Genomic DNA, 25,859 nt, shown 5'->3' on the forward strand with positions numbered 1-25,859 from the left:
CCCATGTTCTCTAGATGCTGGAACCCTGCCTCATTAAGCAATGTTACAATTGTGCTGTTCCCATGTACTAGATGCTGGAACCCTGCCTCATTAAGCAATGTTACAATTGTGCTGTTCCCATGTATTCTAGATGCTGGAACCCTGCCTCATTAAGCAATGTTACAATTGTGCTGTTCCCATGTTCTCTAGATGCTGGAACCCTGCCTCATTAAGCAATGTTACAATTGTGCTGTTCCCATGTATTCTAGATGCTGGAACCCTGCCTCATTAAGCAATGTTACAATTGTGCTGTTCCCATGTTCTCTAGATGCTGGAACCCTGCCTCATTAAGCAATGTTACAATTGTGCTGTTCCCATGTATTCTAGATGCTGGAACCCTGCCTCATTAAGCAATGTTACAATTGTGCTGTTCCCATGTTCTCTAGATGCTGGAACCCTGCCTCATTAAGCAATGTTACAATTGTGCTGTTCCCATGTATTCTAGATGCTGGAACCCTGCCTCATTAAGCAATGTTACAATTGTGCTGTTCCCATGTATTCTAGATGCTGGAACCCTGCCTCTTAAGGCAGTTAGTGCTTTGACCTTTATAGGCCTCAGCTTCAGCACCTGTATTTTAGTTTCCCATCACTTGGTCCTTCCACAGTTTGAGACTTGGCCTGGTTCTCTCTCAATCAATGCCTGACAGTCCATAAGTACTGCTGTGAAAAATATTCAGATAATAGGACCAAGTGCACAGTAAAATAATGAACAAAGAAAAGCCGAAAAGCAGCCACTGCTGGTGAGAACGACAGTGTAAATCACTTGCCAGATGTTAGGGTTATTAACTATGTGTTTTGGATAACTACTACATGGCAAAACACTCTTTATAATATTAAATACATGCTCTCAGCATCAGCATGAAATGATTTGATCAGGAAACGAATTACTTTGGGTTGTTAATGTATATTGTTCTGTAACTTAAGGGTACTTATCAGCCTACACATGAAGAAAGGTGCTAAGCCGACAGGTATTAAATATTAGAAACTGCTTTGAAGCGTATGCTTAATATACAGCATTTAACATATTTTGTATCTCCTCGTCCACATTGTTATTGTAAGCGTGCAGTCTTAATTCATTATTAATCGCTCAACAGTGTTCTCTTTCTAAACCCAGCCAGAGAAATGACGCGATTCTAGTTTATAAAGTAGAAAAATAGCTTCTTGCAGGTTGTTGCATTTCAGTCAGTTTAGGAAGTTATTAAAATGCTGAATAGATAACTTGGAAAACGATGCTGTATCAAAGTCAAAATGTTTTTTTCTTTTCATCCTTGCAAAAGTGAGCCCTCATTGTAATCTTGGGGCAAACTGTCTCCAAATAGTTTGCTAAATATTTAACTTCACATATAAACATGCTATTTAAATATCTATTCATCTGTGGGTACAAGTGCAGTTTAATGACAATGAATAAAGATTTAAAAAGCTGTTTGTAATCTAATTTTTGTATTAGAAAATTGTGTAATCACTAGAACAATTCAAGTGTTTGGGCTAATTCTTTAATTTAAAAAAGGTTTAAGCTGCCCCCATTCTCTCCATCCATCCATACATTATAACTGCTTAATCCTTTACAGGGTTGCGGTGAGCAGGAGCCTAACCTGGCAGACACAGGGTGCAAGACAGGACTACACCCTAGATGGGACGCCAGTCCATCGCAGGGCACCACACACACTCACTCACTCACTCACACACAGGGCAATTTAGAGTGACCAATCAACCTGAACAGCATGTCTTTGGACTGTGGGAGGAAACTGGAGTATCTGGAGAAAACCCATGCAGACACGAGAAGAACACGCAAACTCCACACCGACAGACCCCTGAGAGCGGACTCAAACCCATGACCCTGGAGCTGTGAGGCAGCAGTGCTAACCACCATGCCATTGTGCCGCCCCCCCTTCTCTCCTATTTTGCTTTTATTGAACAGCAAATGTGAATTCCCTGTAGAAACTAATATTTCAATATGTATTACATCATTATCAGTTATATAGTGTTCTGAAAATCTAGTCCGTCGCTGAAGGGAATTCAGAGGTGATTTTAAAGAGCGTTGAACAGATGTGATGAATTTATTAATAAACGAGTACATTCTAAAATGAGATAACTGGACACCACCCCCTGCTGACCGTCCAATCAGGGGGATGATTGGGGGTGTATGGGTGAGCAGTTCCAAGATATGCCCACAAGGGGTTCATTTACCAATCAAAACATGAGCCTAAGTTGTTGGGAGGACATTTCTCAGAAAGCCAGGTCAAGCTTTATTCGGAGGACAGACATGCAAACATAATAGCTCAGAGATCTTTACAGATTGGTAAGCTGCTGCAGTGACATTTTCTTCTTCCTCAACTGGATATCTTTATACAATGAGGAACATTTTGCAAGCAACTGAGCAGCCATTACCAAAGAGAGAGAGAGAGAGAGAGAGAGAGAGAGAGAGAGAGAGAGAGAGAGAGAGAGAGAGAGAGAGAAAAAGGAGCCAGAGAATTGCATACTCTGCGCTGTTGATATCTAGCAGAACAAGGTCAGGCCAAATGATTCTTGCTGATGCTTTTATAGCCATGTAAGCTCCTCTTTTATTGCCAAACAGGGCTGAACCAGAGGTTATAGGAGCAGAAGACCTTCATATTTTGGGTTTGGTGCCAAATCAGAGAAACAGATTCAGTAGGTTTTGGGAGTTCCGGCTTCCTGCACATATTTGTTAGTTTTACCATGATGTTTTGCATACACAAGTAAATGAGAGTGTCATACTGGCATAAAATGTTGTAATCCTGAACAAAAAAGAGATGTGGTCTATTAACTATTGCAATCGTCACTTCTAATAAGAGAAGTAGTATAGAAATAGTGTTGTGTAGACACTGTATAGGGTTACACCCTTTCATACGGGGTGTCTTCTAAAGAGGGAGGTGCAGTGCACTATGAAGATGATGGTTAAGTAATAATAAGATGATTTCTTGTGCTTTTGGTGTGCTGTCACAAGAGTCCTCTGTTCAACCTCGAGTGGATTTGAGCAGGTAAAACAAAACAGTTCACAGCAGGCCAGTGTGAAGCGTGAAGACCTCTCGAGGAGCGTGCATTCTCATTTCCGCAGTATTCATTAAAGCCAAGGGAGAATAAAAAGGCAATTCGCATTAGGACAAAAAAAACACCTCATTTTAATACTATACTGAAGAGCCACTTAGTTTGCTCCATGCCATGCTTTGTCCATCACTGTTATAAGGAAAGCCGCTAGTAGATGCTTTAACTTCAAATAAACTTAATAAAAGGAAATGGTCCCCTCAAGGACCCTGATATTTTCCATTATAAATAGTTAAAACTCTATAAATCACTGTGTGTAAATTCCATAACCCAAAGGACACCGTTTAGAAAGGTATCTACATACAGACTGACAGACAGCTTTCTCCTACTCGCTGCTCAGGTCTCATCATACTACAAGGTCTTCAGAACAGGCAGACAATCACACATGGGAAGAAGAATCTACAAAATCAGAACCACACTCTTCTGTGTGACATTCCTTTCGTTCCCGGTCCTTTCTCTTACAACTTGCCTTTGCCAGTGTGTCTCAGTTAAAGAATTTTCTCAGTTTGTTGAGTGACAGTAACAAAATACAGACTCTTCTGTTTCTCCCCCCTGCTACCTATGGACAGAACACGAGCGGCTGATACGCAAGACAATCCAGACCCCTCTGCGTGTCCCGGGCCCTTCCGCCGGGTCTGGGGTCAGATCTGTGTGTGGAGGGTGTGGCTGGGAGGCGTGTAGGGGGGCGGGGACGGGTTGGGTTTGATGCCCCGCGTCTTCATGTAGGAAATGAACTGGTCTGGGATCTCTGCCAGGACATCCTTGGCCAGCCGGGCCATGCTGAGCACGTGGTTCCCTGTGCGGTCCATGTAATCTCGAAACGGGACGAACTGCAGGAGAAACAGGAATCCCTCAGGCGTAATATTTAAAGGCTTTACACATATTTAAGAGGGATCTTTAAAACAGCAGCGATATTTTTTAAGGACATTCAAAACTAGTAGTTAACTGTTTGCTCCCTCTGCTCCATAATTTTGCAGTCTATGATTTTTGTAGGGTTATATTATGCATTTACTATAGTTTACCATAGTTTGTAATTACTCTTTTTTAATATATACTCTTAATCATACCTCTCTGTTCTTTACCATATTTTCACTATTCTTTGTTACACTTAGTTGTACTTTTACTCTGAGAAACTTGTCATTTTTCTTTTTCGTTGTTAACATCCTGACAACTTTTTACACTTAGAACTTTAAAGTCTGTTTCTTACTCTTAACCCCTGTCTACAAACTTTAAAAAGTAATCTATGCAAACTATCTACAGCATGCAGGAATATGTCATTCTAAATACCCTCATCGCTCTTGATTTATAAAAACTTGAAATATACTGAGGCTACAATTATGTCACCCTTGATTGATGAGCTTAATAACACTGTAATTAATTGGAAGCAACTAATAATGTATATTGGTCCCAGAATCAATTTGTGTGCGTCCTAAGTGACCCACAATTCTCTTATCTTCGATGTACGGGGCTGTAGAAGCTTGTATCTCTCCCCTGCAGTGACTGCAGTTATTTTCCTGCAATACAGCAACACAAACATCTTGGCTGCTGTGCACACACCTCTCCGAACTGGCAATTGAAATGATTTCCTGGTCGTACTGCGACAGGGAACACAGTGAAATTAAAAAGAGCAGTGCTGCCTTTTCTTGTTCGACGAAAGGCAGAACCAATGACAAAATGGTGTCTCGCTGCTCACTGAGCCTCCCCGTAATCTCAGCACAATGAAAGCACATCCTCTCAGAATGGCACATGAGGGATTTGCCTTGCAGGATCCCGGCACTCTTGGAATTACAATAGAACCCTGTTCCTGTAATGGCTGCTTAAGAGGGGAAAAGGTCCAGAAATGCTATGTGACCAGTATACTTGCCCATGGCCAGTGTGCATATCTGTGCACACAGTGTAGTCCACAACTTGGTAACGCTTTACATTGTCTCTAATTACTGTGCAGTTACTTAGTAGTTACCTAGTAAAAGATTAACACATTAAGTACATTGTAAGTGTGCACAATGACATTGTAATTATGTGTAAGTGCGCACTTATTTACTAAGCAACTACTACGTAAATACACAGTAACTAGAGACACTTAAAGTGTTACCCATAACTGAATGTAACAGGGCAGCAGGACAGTAATTATTTTTCCTGATACAATTCAGGCTGCTGAAAAAGAAAAAACAATGAAACCATATATATATATATATATATATATATATATATATATATATATATATATATATATATATATATATATATATATATCTTGCCTTGCAGTTTTAAGGGTTTTCTGTGTTGAGCTGTGTATTGTGTCAACACCAAGACTGGGTTTATAGAGATTTCATGTAACAGGGTACTGGGGAGTTTTCTCTCCATACAAATAATAATGTATATGGAGGGTAGGATGGATAAATCTGATGGAAGATGCCAGCGCTCTCACCTGGACAATATCACGCTCCGCCAACTTCCCTCGGGAAGAGATTCGGATATCATCTCCATCCAATTCCACCATTGCTGAAAAAGAGAAGGAGTTGGCAAACACGTCAGCACATCAGAACGTGCCCCGTGCTCTCTGAGGGCCGGGCTTGTCTTGTTGCCTTTAACCCCGGGTGTAGTTTATTGTTAGCTGTGCTGTAATGACGTGTTTATTTTAGACAGGTCAAAATATGGTACTATAGTCACCTATAATTACAGCTGCTTCATATTTTCCTTTGACTCCTAAATTACATTTACTTTCACATTACATGTCTCTTAAAGTGGGGTCTGTAACTTAAACAAAGAGGTGGTTTCAACACCAACTAAGATGGATAAGTGGATTTCCTGGCACAGCTGACCACTAAATTACACTTAATGGAGACATTTCTAAAGAAAAATGAATTTGAGTACATTTTAAAACATATTTTTACATTCAAACTAGGTAATTGAAGGGTCTCAGCTGTTTAGAAATGTATAATACGTATACTTTTGGTGGATATTTGTCCTGATGCACAAGCCGAAAGTCCCGTTATGTCAGTCAGACCTCAAACAGGTCAAGTGTTCGCCAGAACAAAAGGGTTAGTAGAGGTATTTAAAATTGTCAAGGGGTTTAACAAAGTAACTGCTGAGAATGATTTTTCACAGAAAGCAGAGCACAGAACCAGGGTCTACTGGTGAAAGCTGAAGAAGGGTATATTCAGAACAGAGGGGAGAAGGAGCTTTGTCACAAAAAGGACTGTGAGCCATTGGACAGAGTTGTTGAAGCAGAGACTCTGATCTCTGAAGAATAGACTGGATGCTGAACAGTATTGTACAACTCTCTCTGTAACCACAATAAGACCTGTAGCTAGCCTCCTGGAGGAAGAGCGATCCCGACTAGCCACGGATTCCCAGAGGTTTCAGTTCCCCTACGTGCACAATAACCATCCCTCCATGAACAAAGCTTACAGGTACTAATGCACTGCATGTGCACAATAACCATCCCTCCATGAACAAAGCTTACAGGTACTAATGCACTGCATGTGCACAATAACCATCCCTCCATGAACAAAGCTTACAGGTACTAATGCACTGCACGTGCACAATAACCATCCCTCCATGAACAAAGCTTACAGGTACTAATGCACTGCACGTGCACAATAACCATCCCTCCATGAACAAAGCTTACAGGTACTAATGCACTGCATGTGCACAATAACCATCCCTCCATGAACAAAGCTTACAGGTACTAATGCACTGCATGTGCACAGTTGTTTATTTCTTACCATCAAATTCAGCCTGTCCCACTCCAACAATGATGATGGACATTGGAAGTTTAGCGGCCTGCAGGAAACATATAAACACGTTTTTATTACAAGTCAAATACTGTAGAGCTTGACCACTAGCTATTTCAAATATTTGATACTTGGGCATTATAAGTTGATCTCAGAAGCTAAGAGGGTCAGGTCTGTACTTGAATGGAAGAATTGACTCCCTAGTGCTATCCTTCAGGTGAGACATTAACCCAAGCTCCATGCAGTAAACCTGTTGATAATGGACATTCTGGTAAAGGGGGGAGGGGGGGGGGGGATTGATACTGACAGACAGGACTGTTGGGGCAGGAGATTTTAGGGTGGAGGGGGTTGAACTGTTTATATATGTTGTAAATCTATTGGGTATAAAAATAAAATAAAGAATGTCAAAATAATAGAATGAGCTATCACACTAACCTTCCTGATAGTGTTATTTTTAGCTACACCCCCCACAGAACAGCATTGGAAACCCATGGAGAATCTATGCAATACAGCTATCAATTTCTTTCAAATTTCAAGCTCGGTTGAAAAGCTGCTGTGATCTATCCCAGAAACACAACATGAAAAGCAGAGAAGAGACACTGCAGTGATCTTTCTATTTCGTATGTGTCTGAACAACCAAAATATTGTATTGTTTGTAACTTTGCATTGTACAATGCTAAACAATAAGACACATCCAGGATTTAACTCTAATTAAGATATAGGTCTATTCAATTGATCTAAGGGTGGCAGATCACAAATAAGGAGTCTTTGTGAAACATCTGTAACAGTGAGTGCAAGTCCCTTTAGTGTATTTCTGTCTTTAGTAAAAAGACAGGTTTGTCCCAACAGTATTTTAAACCCTTGTAAAACTTTACTGCAGCATTTTTGCATAATATTTATTTTGCAGCTTTACAATTCTGTTCTCATGGTTATACTGTGTGTGTACCACAGTTTATCCTGGTTTCCCACGTTTAATAATATGCTTTCCCATAGCTTGTTATTCTTACAGAGCTTACATATGTTTTACCATGCTTTTGAGATGCTTTTTTACACTTTGCTGTGCTTTTACTATGAGAATATTTAAACCACCACTGTTTAGATTAATTGAATAAATCTAGTGGTCTTTACAATACATACAGTATTATCACAAATAGGAAAGAAAACCAGAAACAACAACTTGATGCAGACACTGCAGTGTTGGTCAGCAACGCGGCTCATCCAGTGTTTGTTCTGTTTGGGTTTCTCTGGTGCCTGCAGGGCACAGTACAGCCAGATGAGACCGACGCTGACCAGAGGATTGCAATTCCGGTACCAGTTTGATTATTAGCTGAGTTTCTGTCCAGAGAGACGTGGCTGCAGAAAATAATTTCTCCACAATCTCAGTGCTACTCCCCTTAGAACTAAAGAAAGGGCTGGGAGCTACAGCGCTCAACAGCTTTCTCAATGGTGGCACTGTCACTCTCAATAGGCACTGGAGAGTTGAAAAGTTAATTAAAAAGAAATAAAAGACATAGTGCACTTTTTAAAGAGTTAGTGTACGAAACACAGATGTAATCTCCGTGAAGCAATGTGGGGTTTGTATTTATTTTTTGTTCGTTTTTTGATCATCAGAAGTTCAGTTAATAGTTTTTTGAGTGCCCAGAGACAGCCCGCTTGTCCAGGAGCAATGTGTGTTACTGCTGCAGAGAGTAAGAGATTGCCCTTCTTATCAACTGACCACAGACTTGAGGGGCACTGACAGACACAGTGATTGAGAGTGATGAACGAAGGGCACTGAGAGAAGTCAAGCGCTGACACTGCCCTGCCTGGAAGCAAACTCAGTAGTCTTCTGCAGAACTCCCTGAATAATACACAAATCGCAAAAGCTGCCACTGTTTATGGGTCTCGACAAACAAGCTTGCTTCTATTTCTACTCTGAAGATCATGCTATTTTTGAAGCTAGATTTAATTAGTCACCACTAAAATGTGAAGCTGCATTGCCAGTGCAGTAATGAGTTTCACATGTCTGTAGAGAGAGTAGGCGGCTTTGTTGCTAGAGACACCTATCAGTTTGGGGGTGATAGCCCAAGTGGAAAAATTAGGGTGCATGGGTAAAATTAAATAATTCATTATCAACATTGCATAGATGGATGAGAAAAAACATCAAAGGTATACAAAGGGAGGAATGTAGAATTAGCTTACATTGTTAAGTAAATACACACAAGTCCTTGCAAACAGTATGTCAGCATACCACAATTTAAAGTTCTTAAGATGTTATTGCTACACAAACTTAAATCAGAAACATAAATGAAACGGCACTTGCAGTTTGCACAAACAAAAATAGCTTTAGAAAGAAGGTAAAGTCATCCACAAACTCTTCACTACCACGTCTCCTTCCCCACCCACCTCCAGTCCTCTGCTCACTCACTCCCCATCACCCTTTGCAACCTCTATTATTCTACCTTCCTCCTCCTTCTTGCCCCTCTAAGACTCCGATCTTTGCTCAGTGCTCCAGAGCCATAAACCCACCATGTGTTCTCTGGACCCCCTCCACACACCTCTTCCAGGCTGGTGCCCCTGCTCTAGTACTTTTCATCTCCTTTCTTCTCAATACCTTTCTGCTGTCTAGCTGTTTCCCCTCTTCCTTCGAACAGGCCTGCATCACTCTCATCTTAAAAAAACCCTCACTCACCCTCATCCCTCCAGAACTACCGTCTCTCTTCTCCCGTTCCTCTCTAAAACCTTTGAGCGAGTGGTTCACTACCAGCGCTCTGCTTTCCTGTCATCACATTATCTGCTCGACCCCCTCCAATCTGGATTTTGCCCGGCATACTCCACTGAAACTGCTCTTCTCTCTATTACTAATTCTCTTCTATCTGCCCATGCTCTTCTCTCTCCCCATGTCCTAATTCCCCTCGACCTCGCTGCAGCCTTGGACACGGCTGATGACTGATTTTAAAAAATAATTTCTACATACTACTAGAAATGTACACAGTGTGTATAAAGAAAAACACAATGGCTTCGGTTTTGTCATTTCAGTTTTGCATTTAATGTGTTTAAAATGTTGGGATTAACGGCAGCAATGTAGGCTATGGAAATTACATTGTAAAAGGTCTTAAAGGTTTACAAAACTCAAAAATGTTGTTGAATATGTCATTCAAGGTTGTTTTTAACAAAAATCTATTTTGTCTGCTTGTTTTGCAGCCAGCACAGACCACAGCCGTCGTTTGTTACATTTGTAAAGATTTTTTTTTCTATCGCGACTGGAGTTCCAATGTTCCAATGTACATTTTAAAGAGTTCTCTTAGTAGCTGTTAAAATGTTTCAGCCTTGGCATTTGGGTGATGTTCTTGATGACAATGACACACAGGCAGCTTACATCAGTAGAATGTAATGTAAATTGAACATTTGTTTTCTGGTGATTTTTAAAAATGCATTTACTTATTTATTTAAATAAAATGGCAGGTTAGCTAGTGACACTCCCTGAAATGTGTTTTTTTGATTATCATATGTGGAGATCAGATCTGATCTGCAGCCACATACAGGCAGGAGTCATGCAGTCCCAGGTCTAGTGAAATTGCTGTGCTCACTACATTATTTAGCATCTGGGTCGTTTCATACAACTTTGTAGGCAATTAGTTGGCTATCCAAACCCACATTTTTCCCTGTATTTACAGCAGGTACCGAACACCCTGTTAAAACATATCTATTATCCCAGAGAGACAGATGCTCTCTATGATATAAAAGTGGCCTCTTACGAAGTGTCTGACTTTCCAAAATGTATTGGGGGCTATTGATTGCACCCACGTAGCACTGTCGCCACCCCAGGATATAGAACATATCTTTCATAAGGTGTATATGGAGCTGGCTTCTGGTGCTATGCAACAATTTCAGCTGTAAAGTCCAATAAATGAATGTACAGAGTGAGAGTTGAGGTGCAGTCATAAATACAAACAATCAAACTACATCACTTTTTAACATTAATGGGAGTGGTATTCAATGCAAGTCCATTTATTTTCCTTTATTCTTCTATATTATATATTATCTGACTTTGTTTTCTTCTAAAACATGGTAGGTTATTCTTGTTATGTTTATTTGTTGTAGTGTTGAACTATTGGTTTGTTTCCTTTTTTATTTCTTATGTTTGACAGGGGATGCAAGGATACGAAAGATTGTTTCCCAGACTGGAACAAGTTATTTAAACTTCCCAGAGGCTTCAGTCCTCTTGTTTTGTTCTTCTGAGCTCCACCTCCCACTACTCTCTCTAGGGCTTACTTCACTCATTCATGAGATCCCTGCCTAGCTTCCTTCATTCAGCTAGAGATGTGTGCGGGTAGGTTTGGAGAGGAGAGGCCATTGGGTGCAGGTTTTTATATTTTGGGAGTTGAAAGCATCTTTGAAAACAAAGTCTCTATCACCATGCTTTTCACCTCTGGAGGTCTGGATTTGAATCTGGCTCAGGTCCCTAGCCTAACATATAGTCCACATTCAATACCCAGGGAACAATGGTGTCTAACTTCACTGTTATTATACCGGAATGTGTTGTTGCATTGTATTGTGAATAGCCAACCACATGTGTAATTACAAAAGGCGCAAGCAAACTCTTTCATTGTTTAATAATAATGTTGATGCATTGTAACTACACAGCAGTGTATGTGATTACTGTGTTACTGCAATGGGATCACAATATAGAAATAAGACACTTCATGTAAAGTGCAACCAATTAACATCATCAAAAGTATTTGTCTAAATTCCAATGCATGGTCTGTCTCTGGCTCCCAGATTTGGTTTAAAGCTGTTTTGAATTCTGTTACAGTACTAGCTGAGATGTAGCAACAAGAAGAGATTCCTTTAGCCCCAGAGTTTGTAATTAGTGTGACTATAATCCAGTAATTAGTGCACAATCCTGTTGGTAATCATCATTACCATTTCTATTGCTGCTTACACCCCTTAGTGAATGACAGCTGGGACGAGACACAATGCCTTCCAGTGCTATCACTCCAGAGGTGCAACCACTATTGACAATCTGTGACACTTTCTCATTCCATCTTACTGCTGTTTCTGTGTTATTATATTATCAAGATCTCTACAGAGTTCCAAGAAAGAAATGCACAGCAATATATCTTTATAAATCAACACAAAGAACCATTTGAAAACATATGCTCGTGTTGTTAAAAGCCACTTTCCTTTTTGTCATTAGCTCACCCAACTGGGTGTACATTAGTGATGTGTTTTAAAATATTCTCTGAGCAGCATCTTATACAGGGCTTGCATGCACTCAAGTGTTGAGTTTACTGAAGGGCTGCATGCTGCTCAGAGTGAGTAGAAGAGTCTCCGGTCTCATTGCTTAGCAGGTTCAATCATTGCAGTTTGTTGTAGCAGCCTTAGCTACATGAGAATGCAATGCACCAGGTTATTACTGTGCATGTATTTTTCCATCGTGGGGCTCTAGGTCCTGCTATTTGTATCTGTAACAGATATTGCTTTTTATTTCTTAATAACGAATATAGACAGATCTTTTTGTATCTCTAGAGAGAGCTCGGACAGACTGGGATGAGTTAATTAATGGCATTGCTTCAGAGAAGGCTAGGAAAGTCCCTTTTCAAAGCACTCGGTGCTGGGCTCGGGGCTGCTGGATAGGAGTCTTTAAGTCTGGAGCACCCTTAGCATGGCACTGCGTACTGTAATATTTTATAATTGCACGGTGGTGGGCAAACAACCAGGAAAACAACCATCTGGAAGCGGCTTAAAAGTCCAACCTTGCAACGTCCTCACAGCGAGCAACAAGGCACTCTCCCACTGGACATAGACCTGTCCCTGCCTTTCCTGCAGCCCTTCTGAACCAACAAACTGCATATCAGAGCATCACATGCGAGGCAGAATGGGGTCATGGATCCGACTGATCTCAGTGCAGCTGCTGTCTAAATCATTCAAATAATGTCTACCTGGCGTTTTATATACTAAAGAGATATGCATGCACTTTTAGAGATATTGGTTTTCAAACCATGCTCCACAGGGGCCTGACGATCTGAAACAGCAGTGGTATTTACATCGAATTCTGGTTTAAGATCAATTGAAATCGACCTAGCCATTCCAAGAACATTTGTCTCAAGGGAAGAACAAGTTCTATCCATGGGATCTGATCAGCTCTTTGTCAGCATTTCTTTCCTCCATCCTCCTTGATTATTGCAAAGGCTGCGTGAGTGAGCTAGCAGGCTGTAAGATTCATACACCAGGAGACAATGCATGCTAATGAAAGAAGGCAGCAAGCAATTTCCATACGAAAATAATGAGACGCCTTGAGAAAAGGCAACCGGGGTGGGTTAGAGCACAAAGGCCTAATAGATTCCAGCTGTTAAAAAGCAGGAAGGAGTTATGAGTCATTCAGACCTGCTTTTGGTTCTGCCCTCTTTGGAGAGATTGGCTCAAGGTTTTAATATAAGACTTCACTCGGGGGACAGTCAGCATGTGTTTGTCTTCACCACTCCCAAGTCAGTGCAGGGGTAATACCCATGAGCTGAGCTTAAAAACAATTGAATATACCATTGGGAGAAAATAATAAAAAAATTGCAGGTTAAAGTTGTGCAAAATTCATAATTGTCACCTTGTTTTGTGCAAGGATTGCTGATAGTGATTTAACTGATTGCCAGACACGTGTCTGCAAAGCTATTCATGTGCATTGTACCCAGCTGTGGTGAACGCTGTGGTGAAATCCAGTGGGCCGCATTTATCCTGACCAACATAATAAACTGCCAATTTAGTTATAAACCTTGTGATGTTTTTTTGTTTCTGTGTTTGTGCATTGCTAATAATTTTGATGTTTAAGGGCTGCTCTGGCCCTTGGGGCTTGAGTTATTGGGTCTCAAATTTCTTTTATTAGGGTAATAGGATGGAAAGGTAACATTTGTTACATTTACCAAAATAAAAATGTTTTTTAAAAAGACCAAATTCCAACTGGGCTTATTTTTTTTCAGAACCATTGATTTTTTAAAAATAAATGTAGTTGTCTCCAGTCTTTTACCCTAGTTGTTTTCTGTATCCTCAGCTCACCACTTGCAACGCCCCCCCCCCCCCCCCCCCCCTGACTCTGGGAATGGAGGCTGGAGTACACCTCCTCCAAAATGTGCTCCTGCCAATCCATCATTTTTTGCACCGTGTATCCACAGCAAGGCCACCAGACCTACAGCACCAGAGAACAACACAGATCTGGAGGCTCCACTGCAGAACCAGAGGTGCCCTATTGGCCATAGGGGTCACTGATGCATTGTAAGCCATGGATTCCCCTACCGACCTAAGCCCTTCCTACCTGGGCAGTGCTCAGCCAATTGTGTGCCACCTCCTGGAAGCTCCTGGTCATGGTCAGCTGTGACATAGCCTGGACTCAAACCTGCGATCCCCAGGCTATAGGGCACATCCATCAGGAGCACCTTTGCTGGATGCACCACTCAGGAGCCCCAATTCTAATGATTTTTTAAATATTATTATGCAGGGCAGCCACTATAAGATTGTTACCTTTATTAAAAATGTGCACAGATTAATCTACCGATTTAATCAACTAATGCCCATAAATTAAGTGATCATAATTTTTAATCGAGTGACTGCCCTAGATTTCACAGATCTGGTTGTTCTCAACCCCCGTGGGTGGAGATAATTTGACAGATGTTAAAAAAGGATCTAAGGTCAGGCTTTCTTTATCTGTGCATCTTAAACTCAACACTGGAAATAGATTTAATGCTCTCATTTGTCATAACAAACACGACACTACTTCAAGTGAAGTGCTCTTAGCTGGTGACAAAAATATCAGCATAGCATTCAGAACACATATGTGTTAAATGTTTTCCAGGTGCCTGAATTGCTGCTTAGAATCAAACTAAAAAATGATATTGAAAAAGTCTTTGTTTTCTTCTGTTTCATTTAGCTGTTCTTCATCTACTGTTCTGTGTCTACTCTTACTGGTGCACTTATTAATTATTATTATTATGTTTTCAGATGGACTGCTGTCTACACTCAGAAAGTTGGTGTTGTACCAGTTATGTGGAGTTTCATCCCCAAATATATTAAAAATATTAAGGAAATAGGTGAAATTCTACTCATTTTTGGCTGTGGTTTTGTAACTAATAACAAATAATATGGCAGTTTGTTATGGAATTTAGAATGTAGTGGTGCGTAGCGATTTATTCATTAGTATGCAAGCCATGCTATATGCTATATATAGGCACGGTCATGTGATGCTGTTTAACCAATCAGAGGTTGTTATTTTTCCAAGCTTATATATACTCTGAAAAAAATTAAGAGACCACTGCAAAATTATCAGTTTCTCTGGTTTTACTATTTATAGGTATGTGTTTGGGTAAAATGAACATTTGTGTTTTATTCTATAAACTACTGACAACATTTCTCCCAAATTCCAAATAAAAATATTGTTATTTAGAGCATTTATTTGCAGAAAATGACAACTGGTCAAAATAACAAAAAAGATGCAGTGTTGTCAGACCTTGAATAATACAAAGAAAATAAGTTCATATTCATTTTTAAACAACACAATACTAATGTTTTAACTTAGGAAGAATTCAGAAATCAATATTTGGTGGAATAACCCTGATTTTCAAGTACAGCTTTCATGCGTCTTGGCATGCTCTCCACCAGTCTTTCACATTGATGTTCGGTGACTTTATGCCACTCCTGGAGCAAAAATTCAAGCAGCTCGGCTTTGTTTGATGGCTTGTGACCATCCATCTTCCTCTTGATCACATTCCAGAGGTTTTCAATGAGGTTCAGGTCTGGAGATTGGGCTGGCCATGACAGGGTCTTGATCTGGTGGTCCTCCAACCACACCTTGATTGGCCTGGCTGTGTGGCATGGAGCATTGTCCTGCTGGAAAAACCAATCCTCAGAGTTGGGGAACATTGTCAGAGCCGAAGGAAGCAAGTTTTCTTCCAGGACAATCTTGTACTTGGCTTGATTCATGCGTCCTTCACAAAGACAAATCTGCCCGATTCCAGCCTTGCTGAAGCACCCCCAGATCATCACCGATCCTCCACCACATTTCACAGTGGGTGCGAGACACTGTGGCTTGTAGGCCTCTCCAGGTCTCCATCTAACCATTAGATGACCAGGTGTTGGGCAAAGCTGAAAATTGGACTCATCAGAGAAGATGACCTTACTCCAGTCCTCTACGGTCCAATCCTTATGGTCTTTTGCAAACCTCAGCCTGGCTCTTCTTTGCTTCTCATTGATGAAGGGCAATTTTTTCTAGCTTTGCACGATTTCAGCCCTGCCTCTGTTTCGAACCTTCCTTGCCATGCAATTCACCCCAGCTGCCGTTTGCCATTCTTTTTGTAGGTCACTTGATGTCATCCTACGGTTTCTGAGTGACATTCGAATGAGTTGGTGGTCATCCCGGTCAGTGGAGAGTTGTTTTCGCCCTCTGCCCATCTGTAGCTTTGTTGTCCCCAATGTATGCTGCTTGACCTTGTTCTTATGAACCGCCGTCTTTGAAATTTTAAGGATGGAAGCAACCCGACGCTCACTGTATCCCTCTGCCAGTAAAGCCAGAATTGAACCCTTCTTTTCCTCACTCAAAACTTTCCTTTTCAACTCTTTGGGCATGGTCAATAGTTATTTTTGGATTCCAATTACTTTTGAGGTGCTACTAGCACTGTTTTGCCATCCAGCTGGTCCTATTGCAAGAGGATAGTGATGACCACAGGAGTGTTTTTTATACTTTACTTTAAATAAGATTTGGTTCAGGCGATCTCCTAATCAGTACCTCATTCAGTAGAATGAAGTGTGCCTGTCGTGGAATTCTACAGACACTGGGATGGAATGGCTGCCATACATGTAGAGATGCTGATTTAAGAAAAATTTGCAGTGGTCTCTTAATTTTTTCCAGAGCTGTGTATATATATATACACACACACACACAGTAGATGCCGCTTATTAACAACCTCTTGGTTCCCTGCAAAAAGTTGTCATTAACCAAAAGTTGCCAATAAGCGAAAACACCTGTTTTCAAATGTATTTAATTGTACTAAAGGGCACTGAAATACACTGTGTTGTATTTTAAATGTGTTTTAAATGTTACAGTGTTAAAAAATTAACATAAGAAACACAGAATACCCAAACATAGAAGTGTTCACTTCACGTGTGTGTAAAACAAAACAAAAAGGGAGTGTGCTTAAATAGTACTACGCAACGATGTGCTACAATTGTCCTTACAATGAGTAAAGCAAACATAAAAAATGTGCTGTACTTACATTCATTTCTAAAGAACACAATTTTAAAAGAAGAAATCGTCCAACATTGTCTGCTTTTTAAAATGTACCACCTCCCGCTGTAAATCCATCTCAATTTTCCTTGCTACTATGCAGCTAGTTTCAAAGCTGCCTCAGTCCGCCAGAAATACGCAGTTGCAAAACTAGTGTGATAGCAGCTGCATGAAGTATGTGCATAAATCATGCAAGTGCTCTCTGCAGTACTGGCAGCTAGTAATAACGCTGGCAATAACTGGCGTGCAGTGGCTAGATCAGAATTGCATTATTAAAGTCTATGGGACGGGACTGGTTCCTGTTAATAACCGAAAGTTGTCTTTATCAGGGTTGCTAATAACCGGCATCTACTGTTTATCTTTGTTGCTCTATCTTATTGTTTATTGTTTTTATTTTATTGTTCAGTTGTGTTACTTATTTGGCAATGTTTTTTGTCTATGTAAAGAGCTTTGGTGTGATTTATTGTGAAATAAATATTGATTGATTGATTTCCCTTTGTAGTTTCGATGGGTATCACTTTGTACTGCACATGCAGCTGGAGAGATTATGCATCAGAGAAAACATCCTGGACTACTGCTCACAGCTGTACAACAGAAGGATATTACTCAGCTAAACCATAGCAAAGGAGACTGTGTCAGTGGGCTGTCAGGAGGATAAAGCACTCCTCATTAGTCCTGGCAAATGACGGAGACAGCTTTACAAACGATTACAAGAGCAAATGAGCTGAGTGTGATAGTTAGTAAGGGAAGGCGGAGTGCCAGGGAAGTAAAAGAAGGGTTATTCAAACATACCGCGCACACACACACACACACACGCACGCACACACACACACTCGTGCACACACAGAATGAGTTCGTGCTATGCAGATTCTGAATGGTTCATGTTACCAGTATATACATATACAGTACAACTGATGATCTGTGTTAAATGATGTTGTACACTAGTTCAAACATTCTGCTAGAATGAAGTACATAATGAGGTTTAATCAATTGATCTAAACAGTAGCAGAACTAAAAGCTGTATATATTAAAATAGGACCAAACCTGGTACTTTACTGTTTGAATATTGATGTAAACAACGATCCTCTTTAGATTAATGTCGTCCTATTTTCCGCTTCTGTAAATACAACCTATTTCCATGTCCCCTGAGTAGTTTGGATAAGGAGGGGCTCTCTCCTGGACTCTGCACTCCCTGATAATGGCAGACTGCCTGCACCTGTCTGTGGAGAGCTCACCCACCCAGGCTGTCAGCCAAGCAGCAGACATCAGGTTGGGAGCAGTCAAGAGGGTAATGGTCTTCTCTGTACTGAAAGCAGCCGCTCTGAGACTCTGCACAGGCAGGCTGAGTGAATCACCACGATGCACTGGCCTGACCTCAGCAATCGCCCCTTCTAAAAGAGAGATGGTGAGCACTTGACATGATGGACCTGTACAAGTGTGATCACACATGTCCCGGGAGCAAAGCCATGGCCAGATATAATATCACTCTGAAGAGTTTTTGTGCCTTGCTGGCATGTGTCTGTCAAGCTGCAAAGGCCTGTGGTTTTTTGGCGCAGTGGGGTAACACACAGCCTGCTTGACTCTCTCGGTGCAAACCCTGGGTTTGATAATGTAGCTCCAAAATACAAATACGAACAACAGAGATAAGAAGTGTGTGTTTGAGCATATATATTTAGCGGCCTTTGCTGTCAGATTCCCTATATATTTTTAGATTGTCCTGCACTTTTAAGTTTTTAGGATTCGACATGGCAGATAAGACACTTTTGGTATTTATTCCCTGCCTCCCACATGATGCAAACCACAGATTACCCAGGATGCTGCCTCCACACATTGGCGCAGGCGGCAATCTTTGTGTATAAATTCAATTATTTTGCCACTTCTTATTATTGTGCAGATATGATAAAACAAGGATAAGCCTCAGCGCACAGAAAGCAATAGACGCATCATGAATGAGTAATGAGGCAGGTTAGACTCACACGAAGCTCAAATTAAACTGCTGTGATGCTCTGTGATGAGCCAGAGGAGCCCAGCTCAGTAGTGATCTACAGAACGGGTGTCAGATTCACAGGACAGACAGGCAATCAGATATAGACAAACAATATCAATTATGATGAGTTAATAATACTGACATCAGAACCAGACTCGTACTGACCTCTTGATTGCAGAGCTTGCTGTTTATTTGAATGGTAAGATGCCTGTCTTTGAACTGCAGGGTTTGCGGTTTGTGTCTAAACCATTGCCTTTCCATTGAATTCAGTGGGTTGAGATGCCAATTCATTAGAGTAGGTATCAGTTTATCTAGTACATTCCTATGCAGATTCAGAAAGGACAACAGGCAACAGATTCATTCTGATGAGATTCAATTAGATTCTGGGAAGATTCCATTAGATTCTGTTGAGATTCTCATTAGATTCCATTAGATTGTTTCAAACTGCCAGCAGTACTTTTTTTGGGTCCCTTAACCAGTAAGGAGATAAGTATGTGGTATACGCAAAGAAAACCTTGGTTCAATGCTGTATCTGGAAGAGCATGTCTACCATGCTGTAGTTGGGGGCTGGAGCTTCACTTATTAAAACTAATAGCTGGTGGCTTCTTAGTTCAAGTGACCACACACACATGCTGTACTGCAGCTGGTGGGGTTGTGTACAATCACCCCATTGGGAACATTTGTAACCCTGCTGTGAATTCAGACAAATGTGACCCAACACAAATCATTTCTAAAACATTTGTAAATGTTGTTACTGAGTTCACAACTTGCTTCAACAAGGTAATAAAGTATTTATAAAATACATTTAATAGGGATGCACCCTTGACTTGAACTTCAACATTATACTGTAACACTTGACAACAAACAAAAAGACAGTGATACTCGTGAACACAGGATCAGGCTACAAGAAAAAAGAGAAATTAGAAATTGAGAAAAACAAGAGAAGAGAAACACTTGCCAAGACCAGTGCCTTAGTAGCGTCCTAAGCAGTTAGGGCCAGAGCAAGATTTAGCAGCAGACAAGATCTTAAAAGGAAGGTGTGCCTGTTCTAACAGTTAACTAACAGTCGCAAATTCCCTTTAAATCCAGTCTGCTGGGATGTCACGGCCCTTTTGGGTGCAGAAGCCTCAGCAGTCTGAAGACAGATCCTGTGACATCTGCTTTTTAGCATTACTGTAGTGATACGCTTTCACGGTTTAGACACTGCACCATGGAAACAACACCTCATTGTAGAACTGGGTGGAAGACACATACTGTACAGTAAGAAGGTGCATTCAAATCAAAGGTAAGTCATTCAGTCATACCCGTCCTGGAGACATGAGTTTTAAGAAAAGACAGAAAAACAACCAACAATATAATTCTTCGATTAAACGAATTCAAAGAAAAAGTTAGACAAACACCAAAGACATCAGTGCATTATGAAAGACACCGTATTCAGGTAAAACGAGAGAGCAGGTAAAATTCAAGGCAAACAGCACGAATCAATGAATTAGTCATTTAGCAGATGCTTTTATCTAAAGCAACTAGGGGGTGATTATGCATCAACAACCACTGCTGCTGCAGAGTCACTTACAATAGGACCCCAGTTTTACATCTCATTCAAAAGACAGAGCACAAGGAGGATAAGTGATTTTAGTCAGAGGCAGGGATTGAACCTGGAAACTCCTGGTAACAAACCCCTTGCTTTAATCACTGGACCACCCATCCACCTCATGAAGTGTTTGTTCGATGTATTAATCATTGTATTCACAAGCATATATATATATATATATATATATATATATATATATATATATATATATATATATATATATATATATATATATATATATATATATATACATATATATATATATATACATACATACATACATACATACATACATACATACATACATACATACACACACACACACACACACACACACACACACACACACACATATATATATATACATACATATATATATATATATATATATATATATATATATATATGCATATTATCTGCAGGGCATGACATGCTTCATGCAGCTCTTGCAGAAGAGCGGACAGATTGACCGAACAACCGGGACACCCTCCAGTGCAGGACGGAGGACCACTTTCCCCAGGATTGTCCAGGTCTGTCTGGTCTCACAGTCTAAACTGTAAGAGTCTGAAGTCAGACCAGACTGTTGCATTGTGCTGCTACAGTAAAGCCTGGTTACTGTAAAGCAAAAGGGCCGGAAAAATATGACTTGTCCAAAAAAAATGTTTGTAATACTTTCAATGAAAATGATGAGCTGGCTCGTAGTATGTGTACACATAGCAATGGAAGCTTTCCAACGAGACAGGGCCTCAGCATGCTGTACTCACGCTCACAATGGCCTCTTTTGTCTGAGCCATATCTGATATGACCCCATCTGTGATAATTAGGAGGATGAAATACTGCGAGCCATCCTGAACGGCAGCGGCATACCTGGCAATAAAAGAACAACAGAGAATATTGGAAACCAAGCGTTCTGACACATAACAATGTCATCATCTATTACAAGGTGCACAGCTTTAGGCTAAGCCTATTGCTTCAGTGTTGTTTTTGGAGGAAAACTGGATCTACGCATGACCACAGCACCAATGCAGCACCCGCTGATACCCTCATAACAGCCCTGTATTCATAAGGCATTAGCACACTGGTAAATGCACTGAATTGCAATGCACTCACAATAACGCTATATTAATACCTACAAAATATCTAATTCTACAACCATACTACCATCTGTCTCAAGACAGCAGGATCATCTTGATCAATGGAAAATTGAATTGCATTACCATAGATGCTCTTCTCTCCTGTCCCTTAAACTAATTCCACCAGCTCCTCAATGACTTGTACAGGAGCAGTGTCTGTTCTCTCATAATCTAACCACTGTTTCAAATACGAAAGCTGGTTAGAGAAGATATATAGGTAAGCAATGAGATTCATGCTGTAGGCTTCTACTCTAAAACGCTGTAAAGGCATCCTCTGTTTTCTCCACCAGGTTGAACGTCAAAGGCTCTGTGGTGAAACTGTCGAGGACAGCTTGACGTGTGGCTGCTGTAAGCAAGGTCTCTGAGCAGCTGACTGAGACGCTGGTTCCTGCTCTCCATCCCCGATTAATGGAGTCATTCAAAATGTATCTGAGATACTTTAGAGAGACAACGTGATCCGCAAGTCTTTTTAGAGCAGCCATCTGATTGGGTATATAATTAAAGTCATTAAAAATGCTGGCAGTGTCAGGGAAGCGCTCCCTCAGAACTGAACTGCGCCAGCACTAATGAAAAGAAGCAAGCAAGCAACTCAAACCTGGGGACAAACATAATGAGACGACTGGACAGGGTGGACAAGCAGAGGATGGCAAACGCTGCTGAGCTTGGAAAAGCAGCACTCGTAACCAATGAGACAGAAAATATTACCTACCAAAAGTGTACGCCGGTAACTTTGCATGATCACTTATCCGTTTATCCTGAGCTTTTCCCATGGTTATACCATGCATTTACTATAGTTTAGCATGGTTTTTAAATATGATTTACGATGCTTTCATAACAATGTTTACATATGCTTTGTATGCTTCATTACATTGTGCTGTGCTTTGACTGTGAGAAACTATTAGCTAATTATGCATAGCAAACTCAGTAGGAGGATGCAACATGAAATTAAAACCTACCGTAAGAGCCTTTCTTTAATACATAATACTAATAGCAACATGAGGCAGCCTGTGGATTCCGATAGCGCTGTTTTAAAAGTCAGATTTGTTACTGAACTGTCAAACTTAATAGCTTTTACATTTAAAGCTGTCTGCGGGTACCTCGTAAGCACAGATTAGTGGTCTCACAAAGATTGCCGCCTGCGCCAATCTTTGGAACAGTTTTGAAAATTTGAAAATGAGGTTGAGAACAAGCCACCGAGAACAAAGCATTAGCAGCGAAACTGTTCCTGGTGTGATGTTCCCATAATATACTAGAGCATTAGATTAATAGTGCAATTACTATTTTCATTGCTCATTTCAAGCTATTTCCATTTTTAAATGGGTTTCTCCCTTCTACTGATTTCCAAAGGATAATTGTTATTAAGCTACTGAAATGAGTATTTCAAATAGAAGGATAGCTTCTAATTGATCATGCCACTCAGGTGGAGGGGGTGGGGGGGGGGGGGGGGGGGCAGTTAGAAAATTGAACTCATTACGAACACTTTTAGCCCTTGCATCAAAAATGTATAGGAACAATTAGACTTGTAAAATCTGATCTGGACAAACGATAAAGTGGAAAATAAGCTGGGTACAGTCGGAATTGTTTAATATCAGTATTCAGACATCAAGCTGTCTCCAGTAACCAGGCAACAGTTGCATGCTTTACTATCCATTCTGCTGCTAGTTCTGCTCTCTGGTTTTCCACACCAGATGCCCCATCATATTGAAGCAATAATGAACACTCGGGTGCACCTTGCTGCAGATGTTAAGGGTGTGAGAAGGATGCGCTGTGAATGCTTCATAGTTTACCATGCTTTGTAATGCTTATTAATATGCTTTACCATACCTCTCTGAGCTCTAGCATGCTTTCATTAAAATACTCTTTGCTTTTACTACGAGAAGCTTTAATAAGGGGTGCAGCACAGTATAGTACATACCTTGCCACGTGGTTGACAACTGGTGCAAAGTTGGTTGGCCCATAGAGTTGAACAGTCTTCAGGCTCTGGTGGTAGGCTTCTAATATTCCCTCTATCCCATTGCAGTATGGGTTTTCTGTATTGCCATTCTGAAAAACAAAAGTATCAGGAATAATACAATTGGAACCAAGCTAATAGGTGTTCTAAGAATAGAATTACGAGGGCCTGTACACAGATACATATCTGAGATGTGAATGTGTTTCTTTTAGTTCTAATGGGAATTTAAAATAAATTAGTTAGCCAATAGTTTGTGGAACACAGTTTACATCATAAAACCAGCACATGATTTAGCAGCACTCATTGCCAATTTCTGCTCTCTCCATTGAGCCCCAGGAAGGAACAGCAGAGGAGGATCCTTCAGGTTAGGGTTGTTGAGGTGCTTTGGTGGAGCTCAGTGATGGCCTGAAGCCAGTGCCATTGTCCAACACAAATTACAAACATCAGTGCTGTTATTATTCACCAGAGGGAATTCGTGCGAGACCCTTCCATCAGGAGGCAGCTTGGCACCGAAGCCCAGCGCAGGGAACATCTTGTCGCTGTCGTAGTCTTGGATGATCTCACCCACTGCCTTCAGCGCCATGGCGTACGCGTTCATCTGGTACGGGTTCATGTAGTGCAGAGAGGTGGACTGGGATGGGTTCCCTGGCAGAGAAAGCAGAGACTGGGAATCAGCACGCCTAACTAACCCTCATCCTAACCCTCACCCTAATTCCTAACCCCTAATCCTCAACCTCACCCTCACCCTCACCCTAACCCCTAACTCTAACCCTAACCCTCATCCTAACCCTAACCCTAAACCTAACCCTAACCCTAATCCTAACTGTAATCCTCACCCTCACCCTCACTCTAAATCTAAGTCTAACCCTAAACCATAACTTTAACCCCTACCCCTACTCTTATGGAAATGGAATATACATATAATGTATTTTAAAATATGCATTGTAGTATATTGCAATATAAGGAGACTGGGAGACAAAGCTGGGAGACTAATTGTATGTGCTCTGGGGATAACAGAGTTAAAGCGAACAATAAAACAGGGCTCTTTCAGAAACTCATGAAGTGACAGAATTGCTGTATCAATGTTACCAACGCTGCTGCTGCAGTTGATGACTGATGTATCATTCCCAATTCAAATGTACTGTGCCATTCTACAGGAAGCGCATGGTTTGCCTCTCATGGGGTGCCACTGACACAAAACTGCAATGTAATTATGCTGCTATTAAATAGTAACTACATTGCAACTGCTTAACTGTGTTTAAAATCTGTAAGTGGTTGGAAAGCTTTTTCATGTTGTAATGTCACTTACGTATAAGTTAAGCAGCTTGGCTACTAATGGGACTGTACAGATAATTCATACGGGTTTCCTGAACAAAAGCCTACAGTGCTTCTGGGAACAACTCTACATAATCACTGACCAGTTGCCCATTGTGAGCATGATAGTGTCATTAATAAATCGTTTTCCTTGTACTGTATTTAGTGCAAAGTGAAGCCAATTATGGGCATCAATAGACTCTTATATGACATGGAGCAGGTTTTCAGCTGTGGAGTACAGGCTGGAATGAAGAGCAGTCGGGATGCGAATCTCTGGCTAATGGAGAAGTTGTCAGCGGTTTGATTAAAGTCGTGCATCAGCTGCTGGTGCAATTGTGAGATGAAAGGAATTCCTAGCTGCTCTGCGTAGAGTTTACAAAGGAGTCTCAAAGCACCTACCATTGGACGCGGTGAAATCGATTGCCACTGTAAAATTGATCTGGGTCCTGGAAGAATAATAAGAAAAGGAAAATAAATAATAAAAAAGACCTCCGGGTTGTGTTACTGAAGACCAGAGCCCTAGGCAGAACGACAGCAGTTTAATCTATATTTGAAGGCTGCCTCTGCAGCTGCTGTGCCTAATTAGGATAAATAACAGAACCTATTAGATTGCATTCACATTATCAGCTAGCCGAGCCTGAGCCCGGCCCACGCACTCCTGCAATATCACATTTATCCCACTATACGATGCCATAATCAAACTGTCACCATTTGTTCCAGAGCATTCCCCTGCACAGAAACCCAATGCTGGAATTGGTCCACACACACACGCAGATATGTTCGAGTACTGACTCTCAT

General features: G+C 40.9%; 1 protein-coding gene across 2 annotated transcripts in view; it reads right to left on the bottom strand.

Moving 5' to 3' along the window:
• Window positions 1-1,744: 1,744 nt before the first annotated feature.
• Window positions 1,745-25,859, bottom strand: part of LOC121299452 (copine-5) — a 128,927-nt gene continuing 104,812 nt past the window's right edge. For both annotated transcript variants that reach the window (XM_041227152.1, XM_041227150.1), the window contains 7 exons: window positions 25,461-25,507; window positions 24,211-24,392; window positions 23,712-23,839; window positions 21,428-21,530; window positions 6,831-6,888; window positions 5,531-5,604; window positions 1,745-3,932 (listed from right to left, as the gene is read on the bottom strand). In XM_041227152.1, the coding sequence (XP_041083086.1) occupies window positions 3,744-3,932; window positions 5,531-5,604; window positions 6,831-6,888; window positions 21,428-21,530; window positions 23,712-23,839; window positions 24,211-24,392; window positions 25,461-25,507 (781 nt within the window). In that variant the 3' untranslated portion in view covers window positions 1,745-3,743. The remainder of the gene's footprint in view (window positions 3,933-5,530; window positions 5,605-6,830; window positions 6,889-21,427; window positions 21,531-23,711; window positions 23,840-24,210; window positions 24,393-25,460; window positions 25,508-25,859) is intronic.

Source organism: Polyodon spathula, chromosome 25, assembly GCF_017654505.1.
Source record: "Polyodon spathula isolate WHYD16114869_AA chromosome 25, ASM1765450v1, whole genome shotgun sequence".
Lineage (NCBI taxonomy): Eukaryota > Metazoa > Chordata > Actinopteri > Acipenseriformes > Polyodontidae > Polyodon > Polyodon spathula.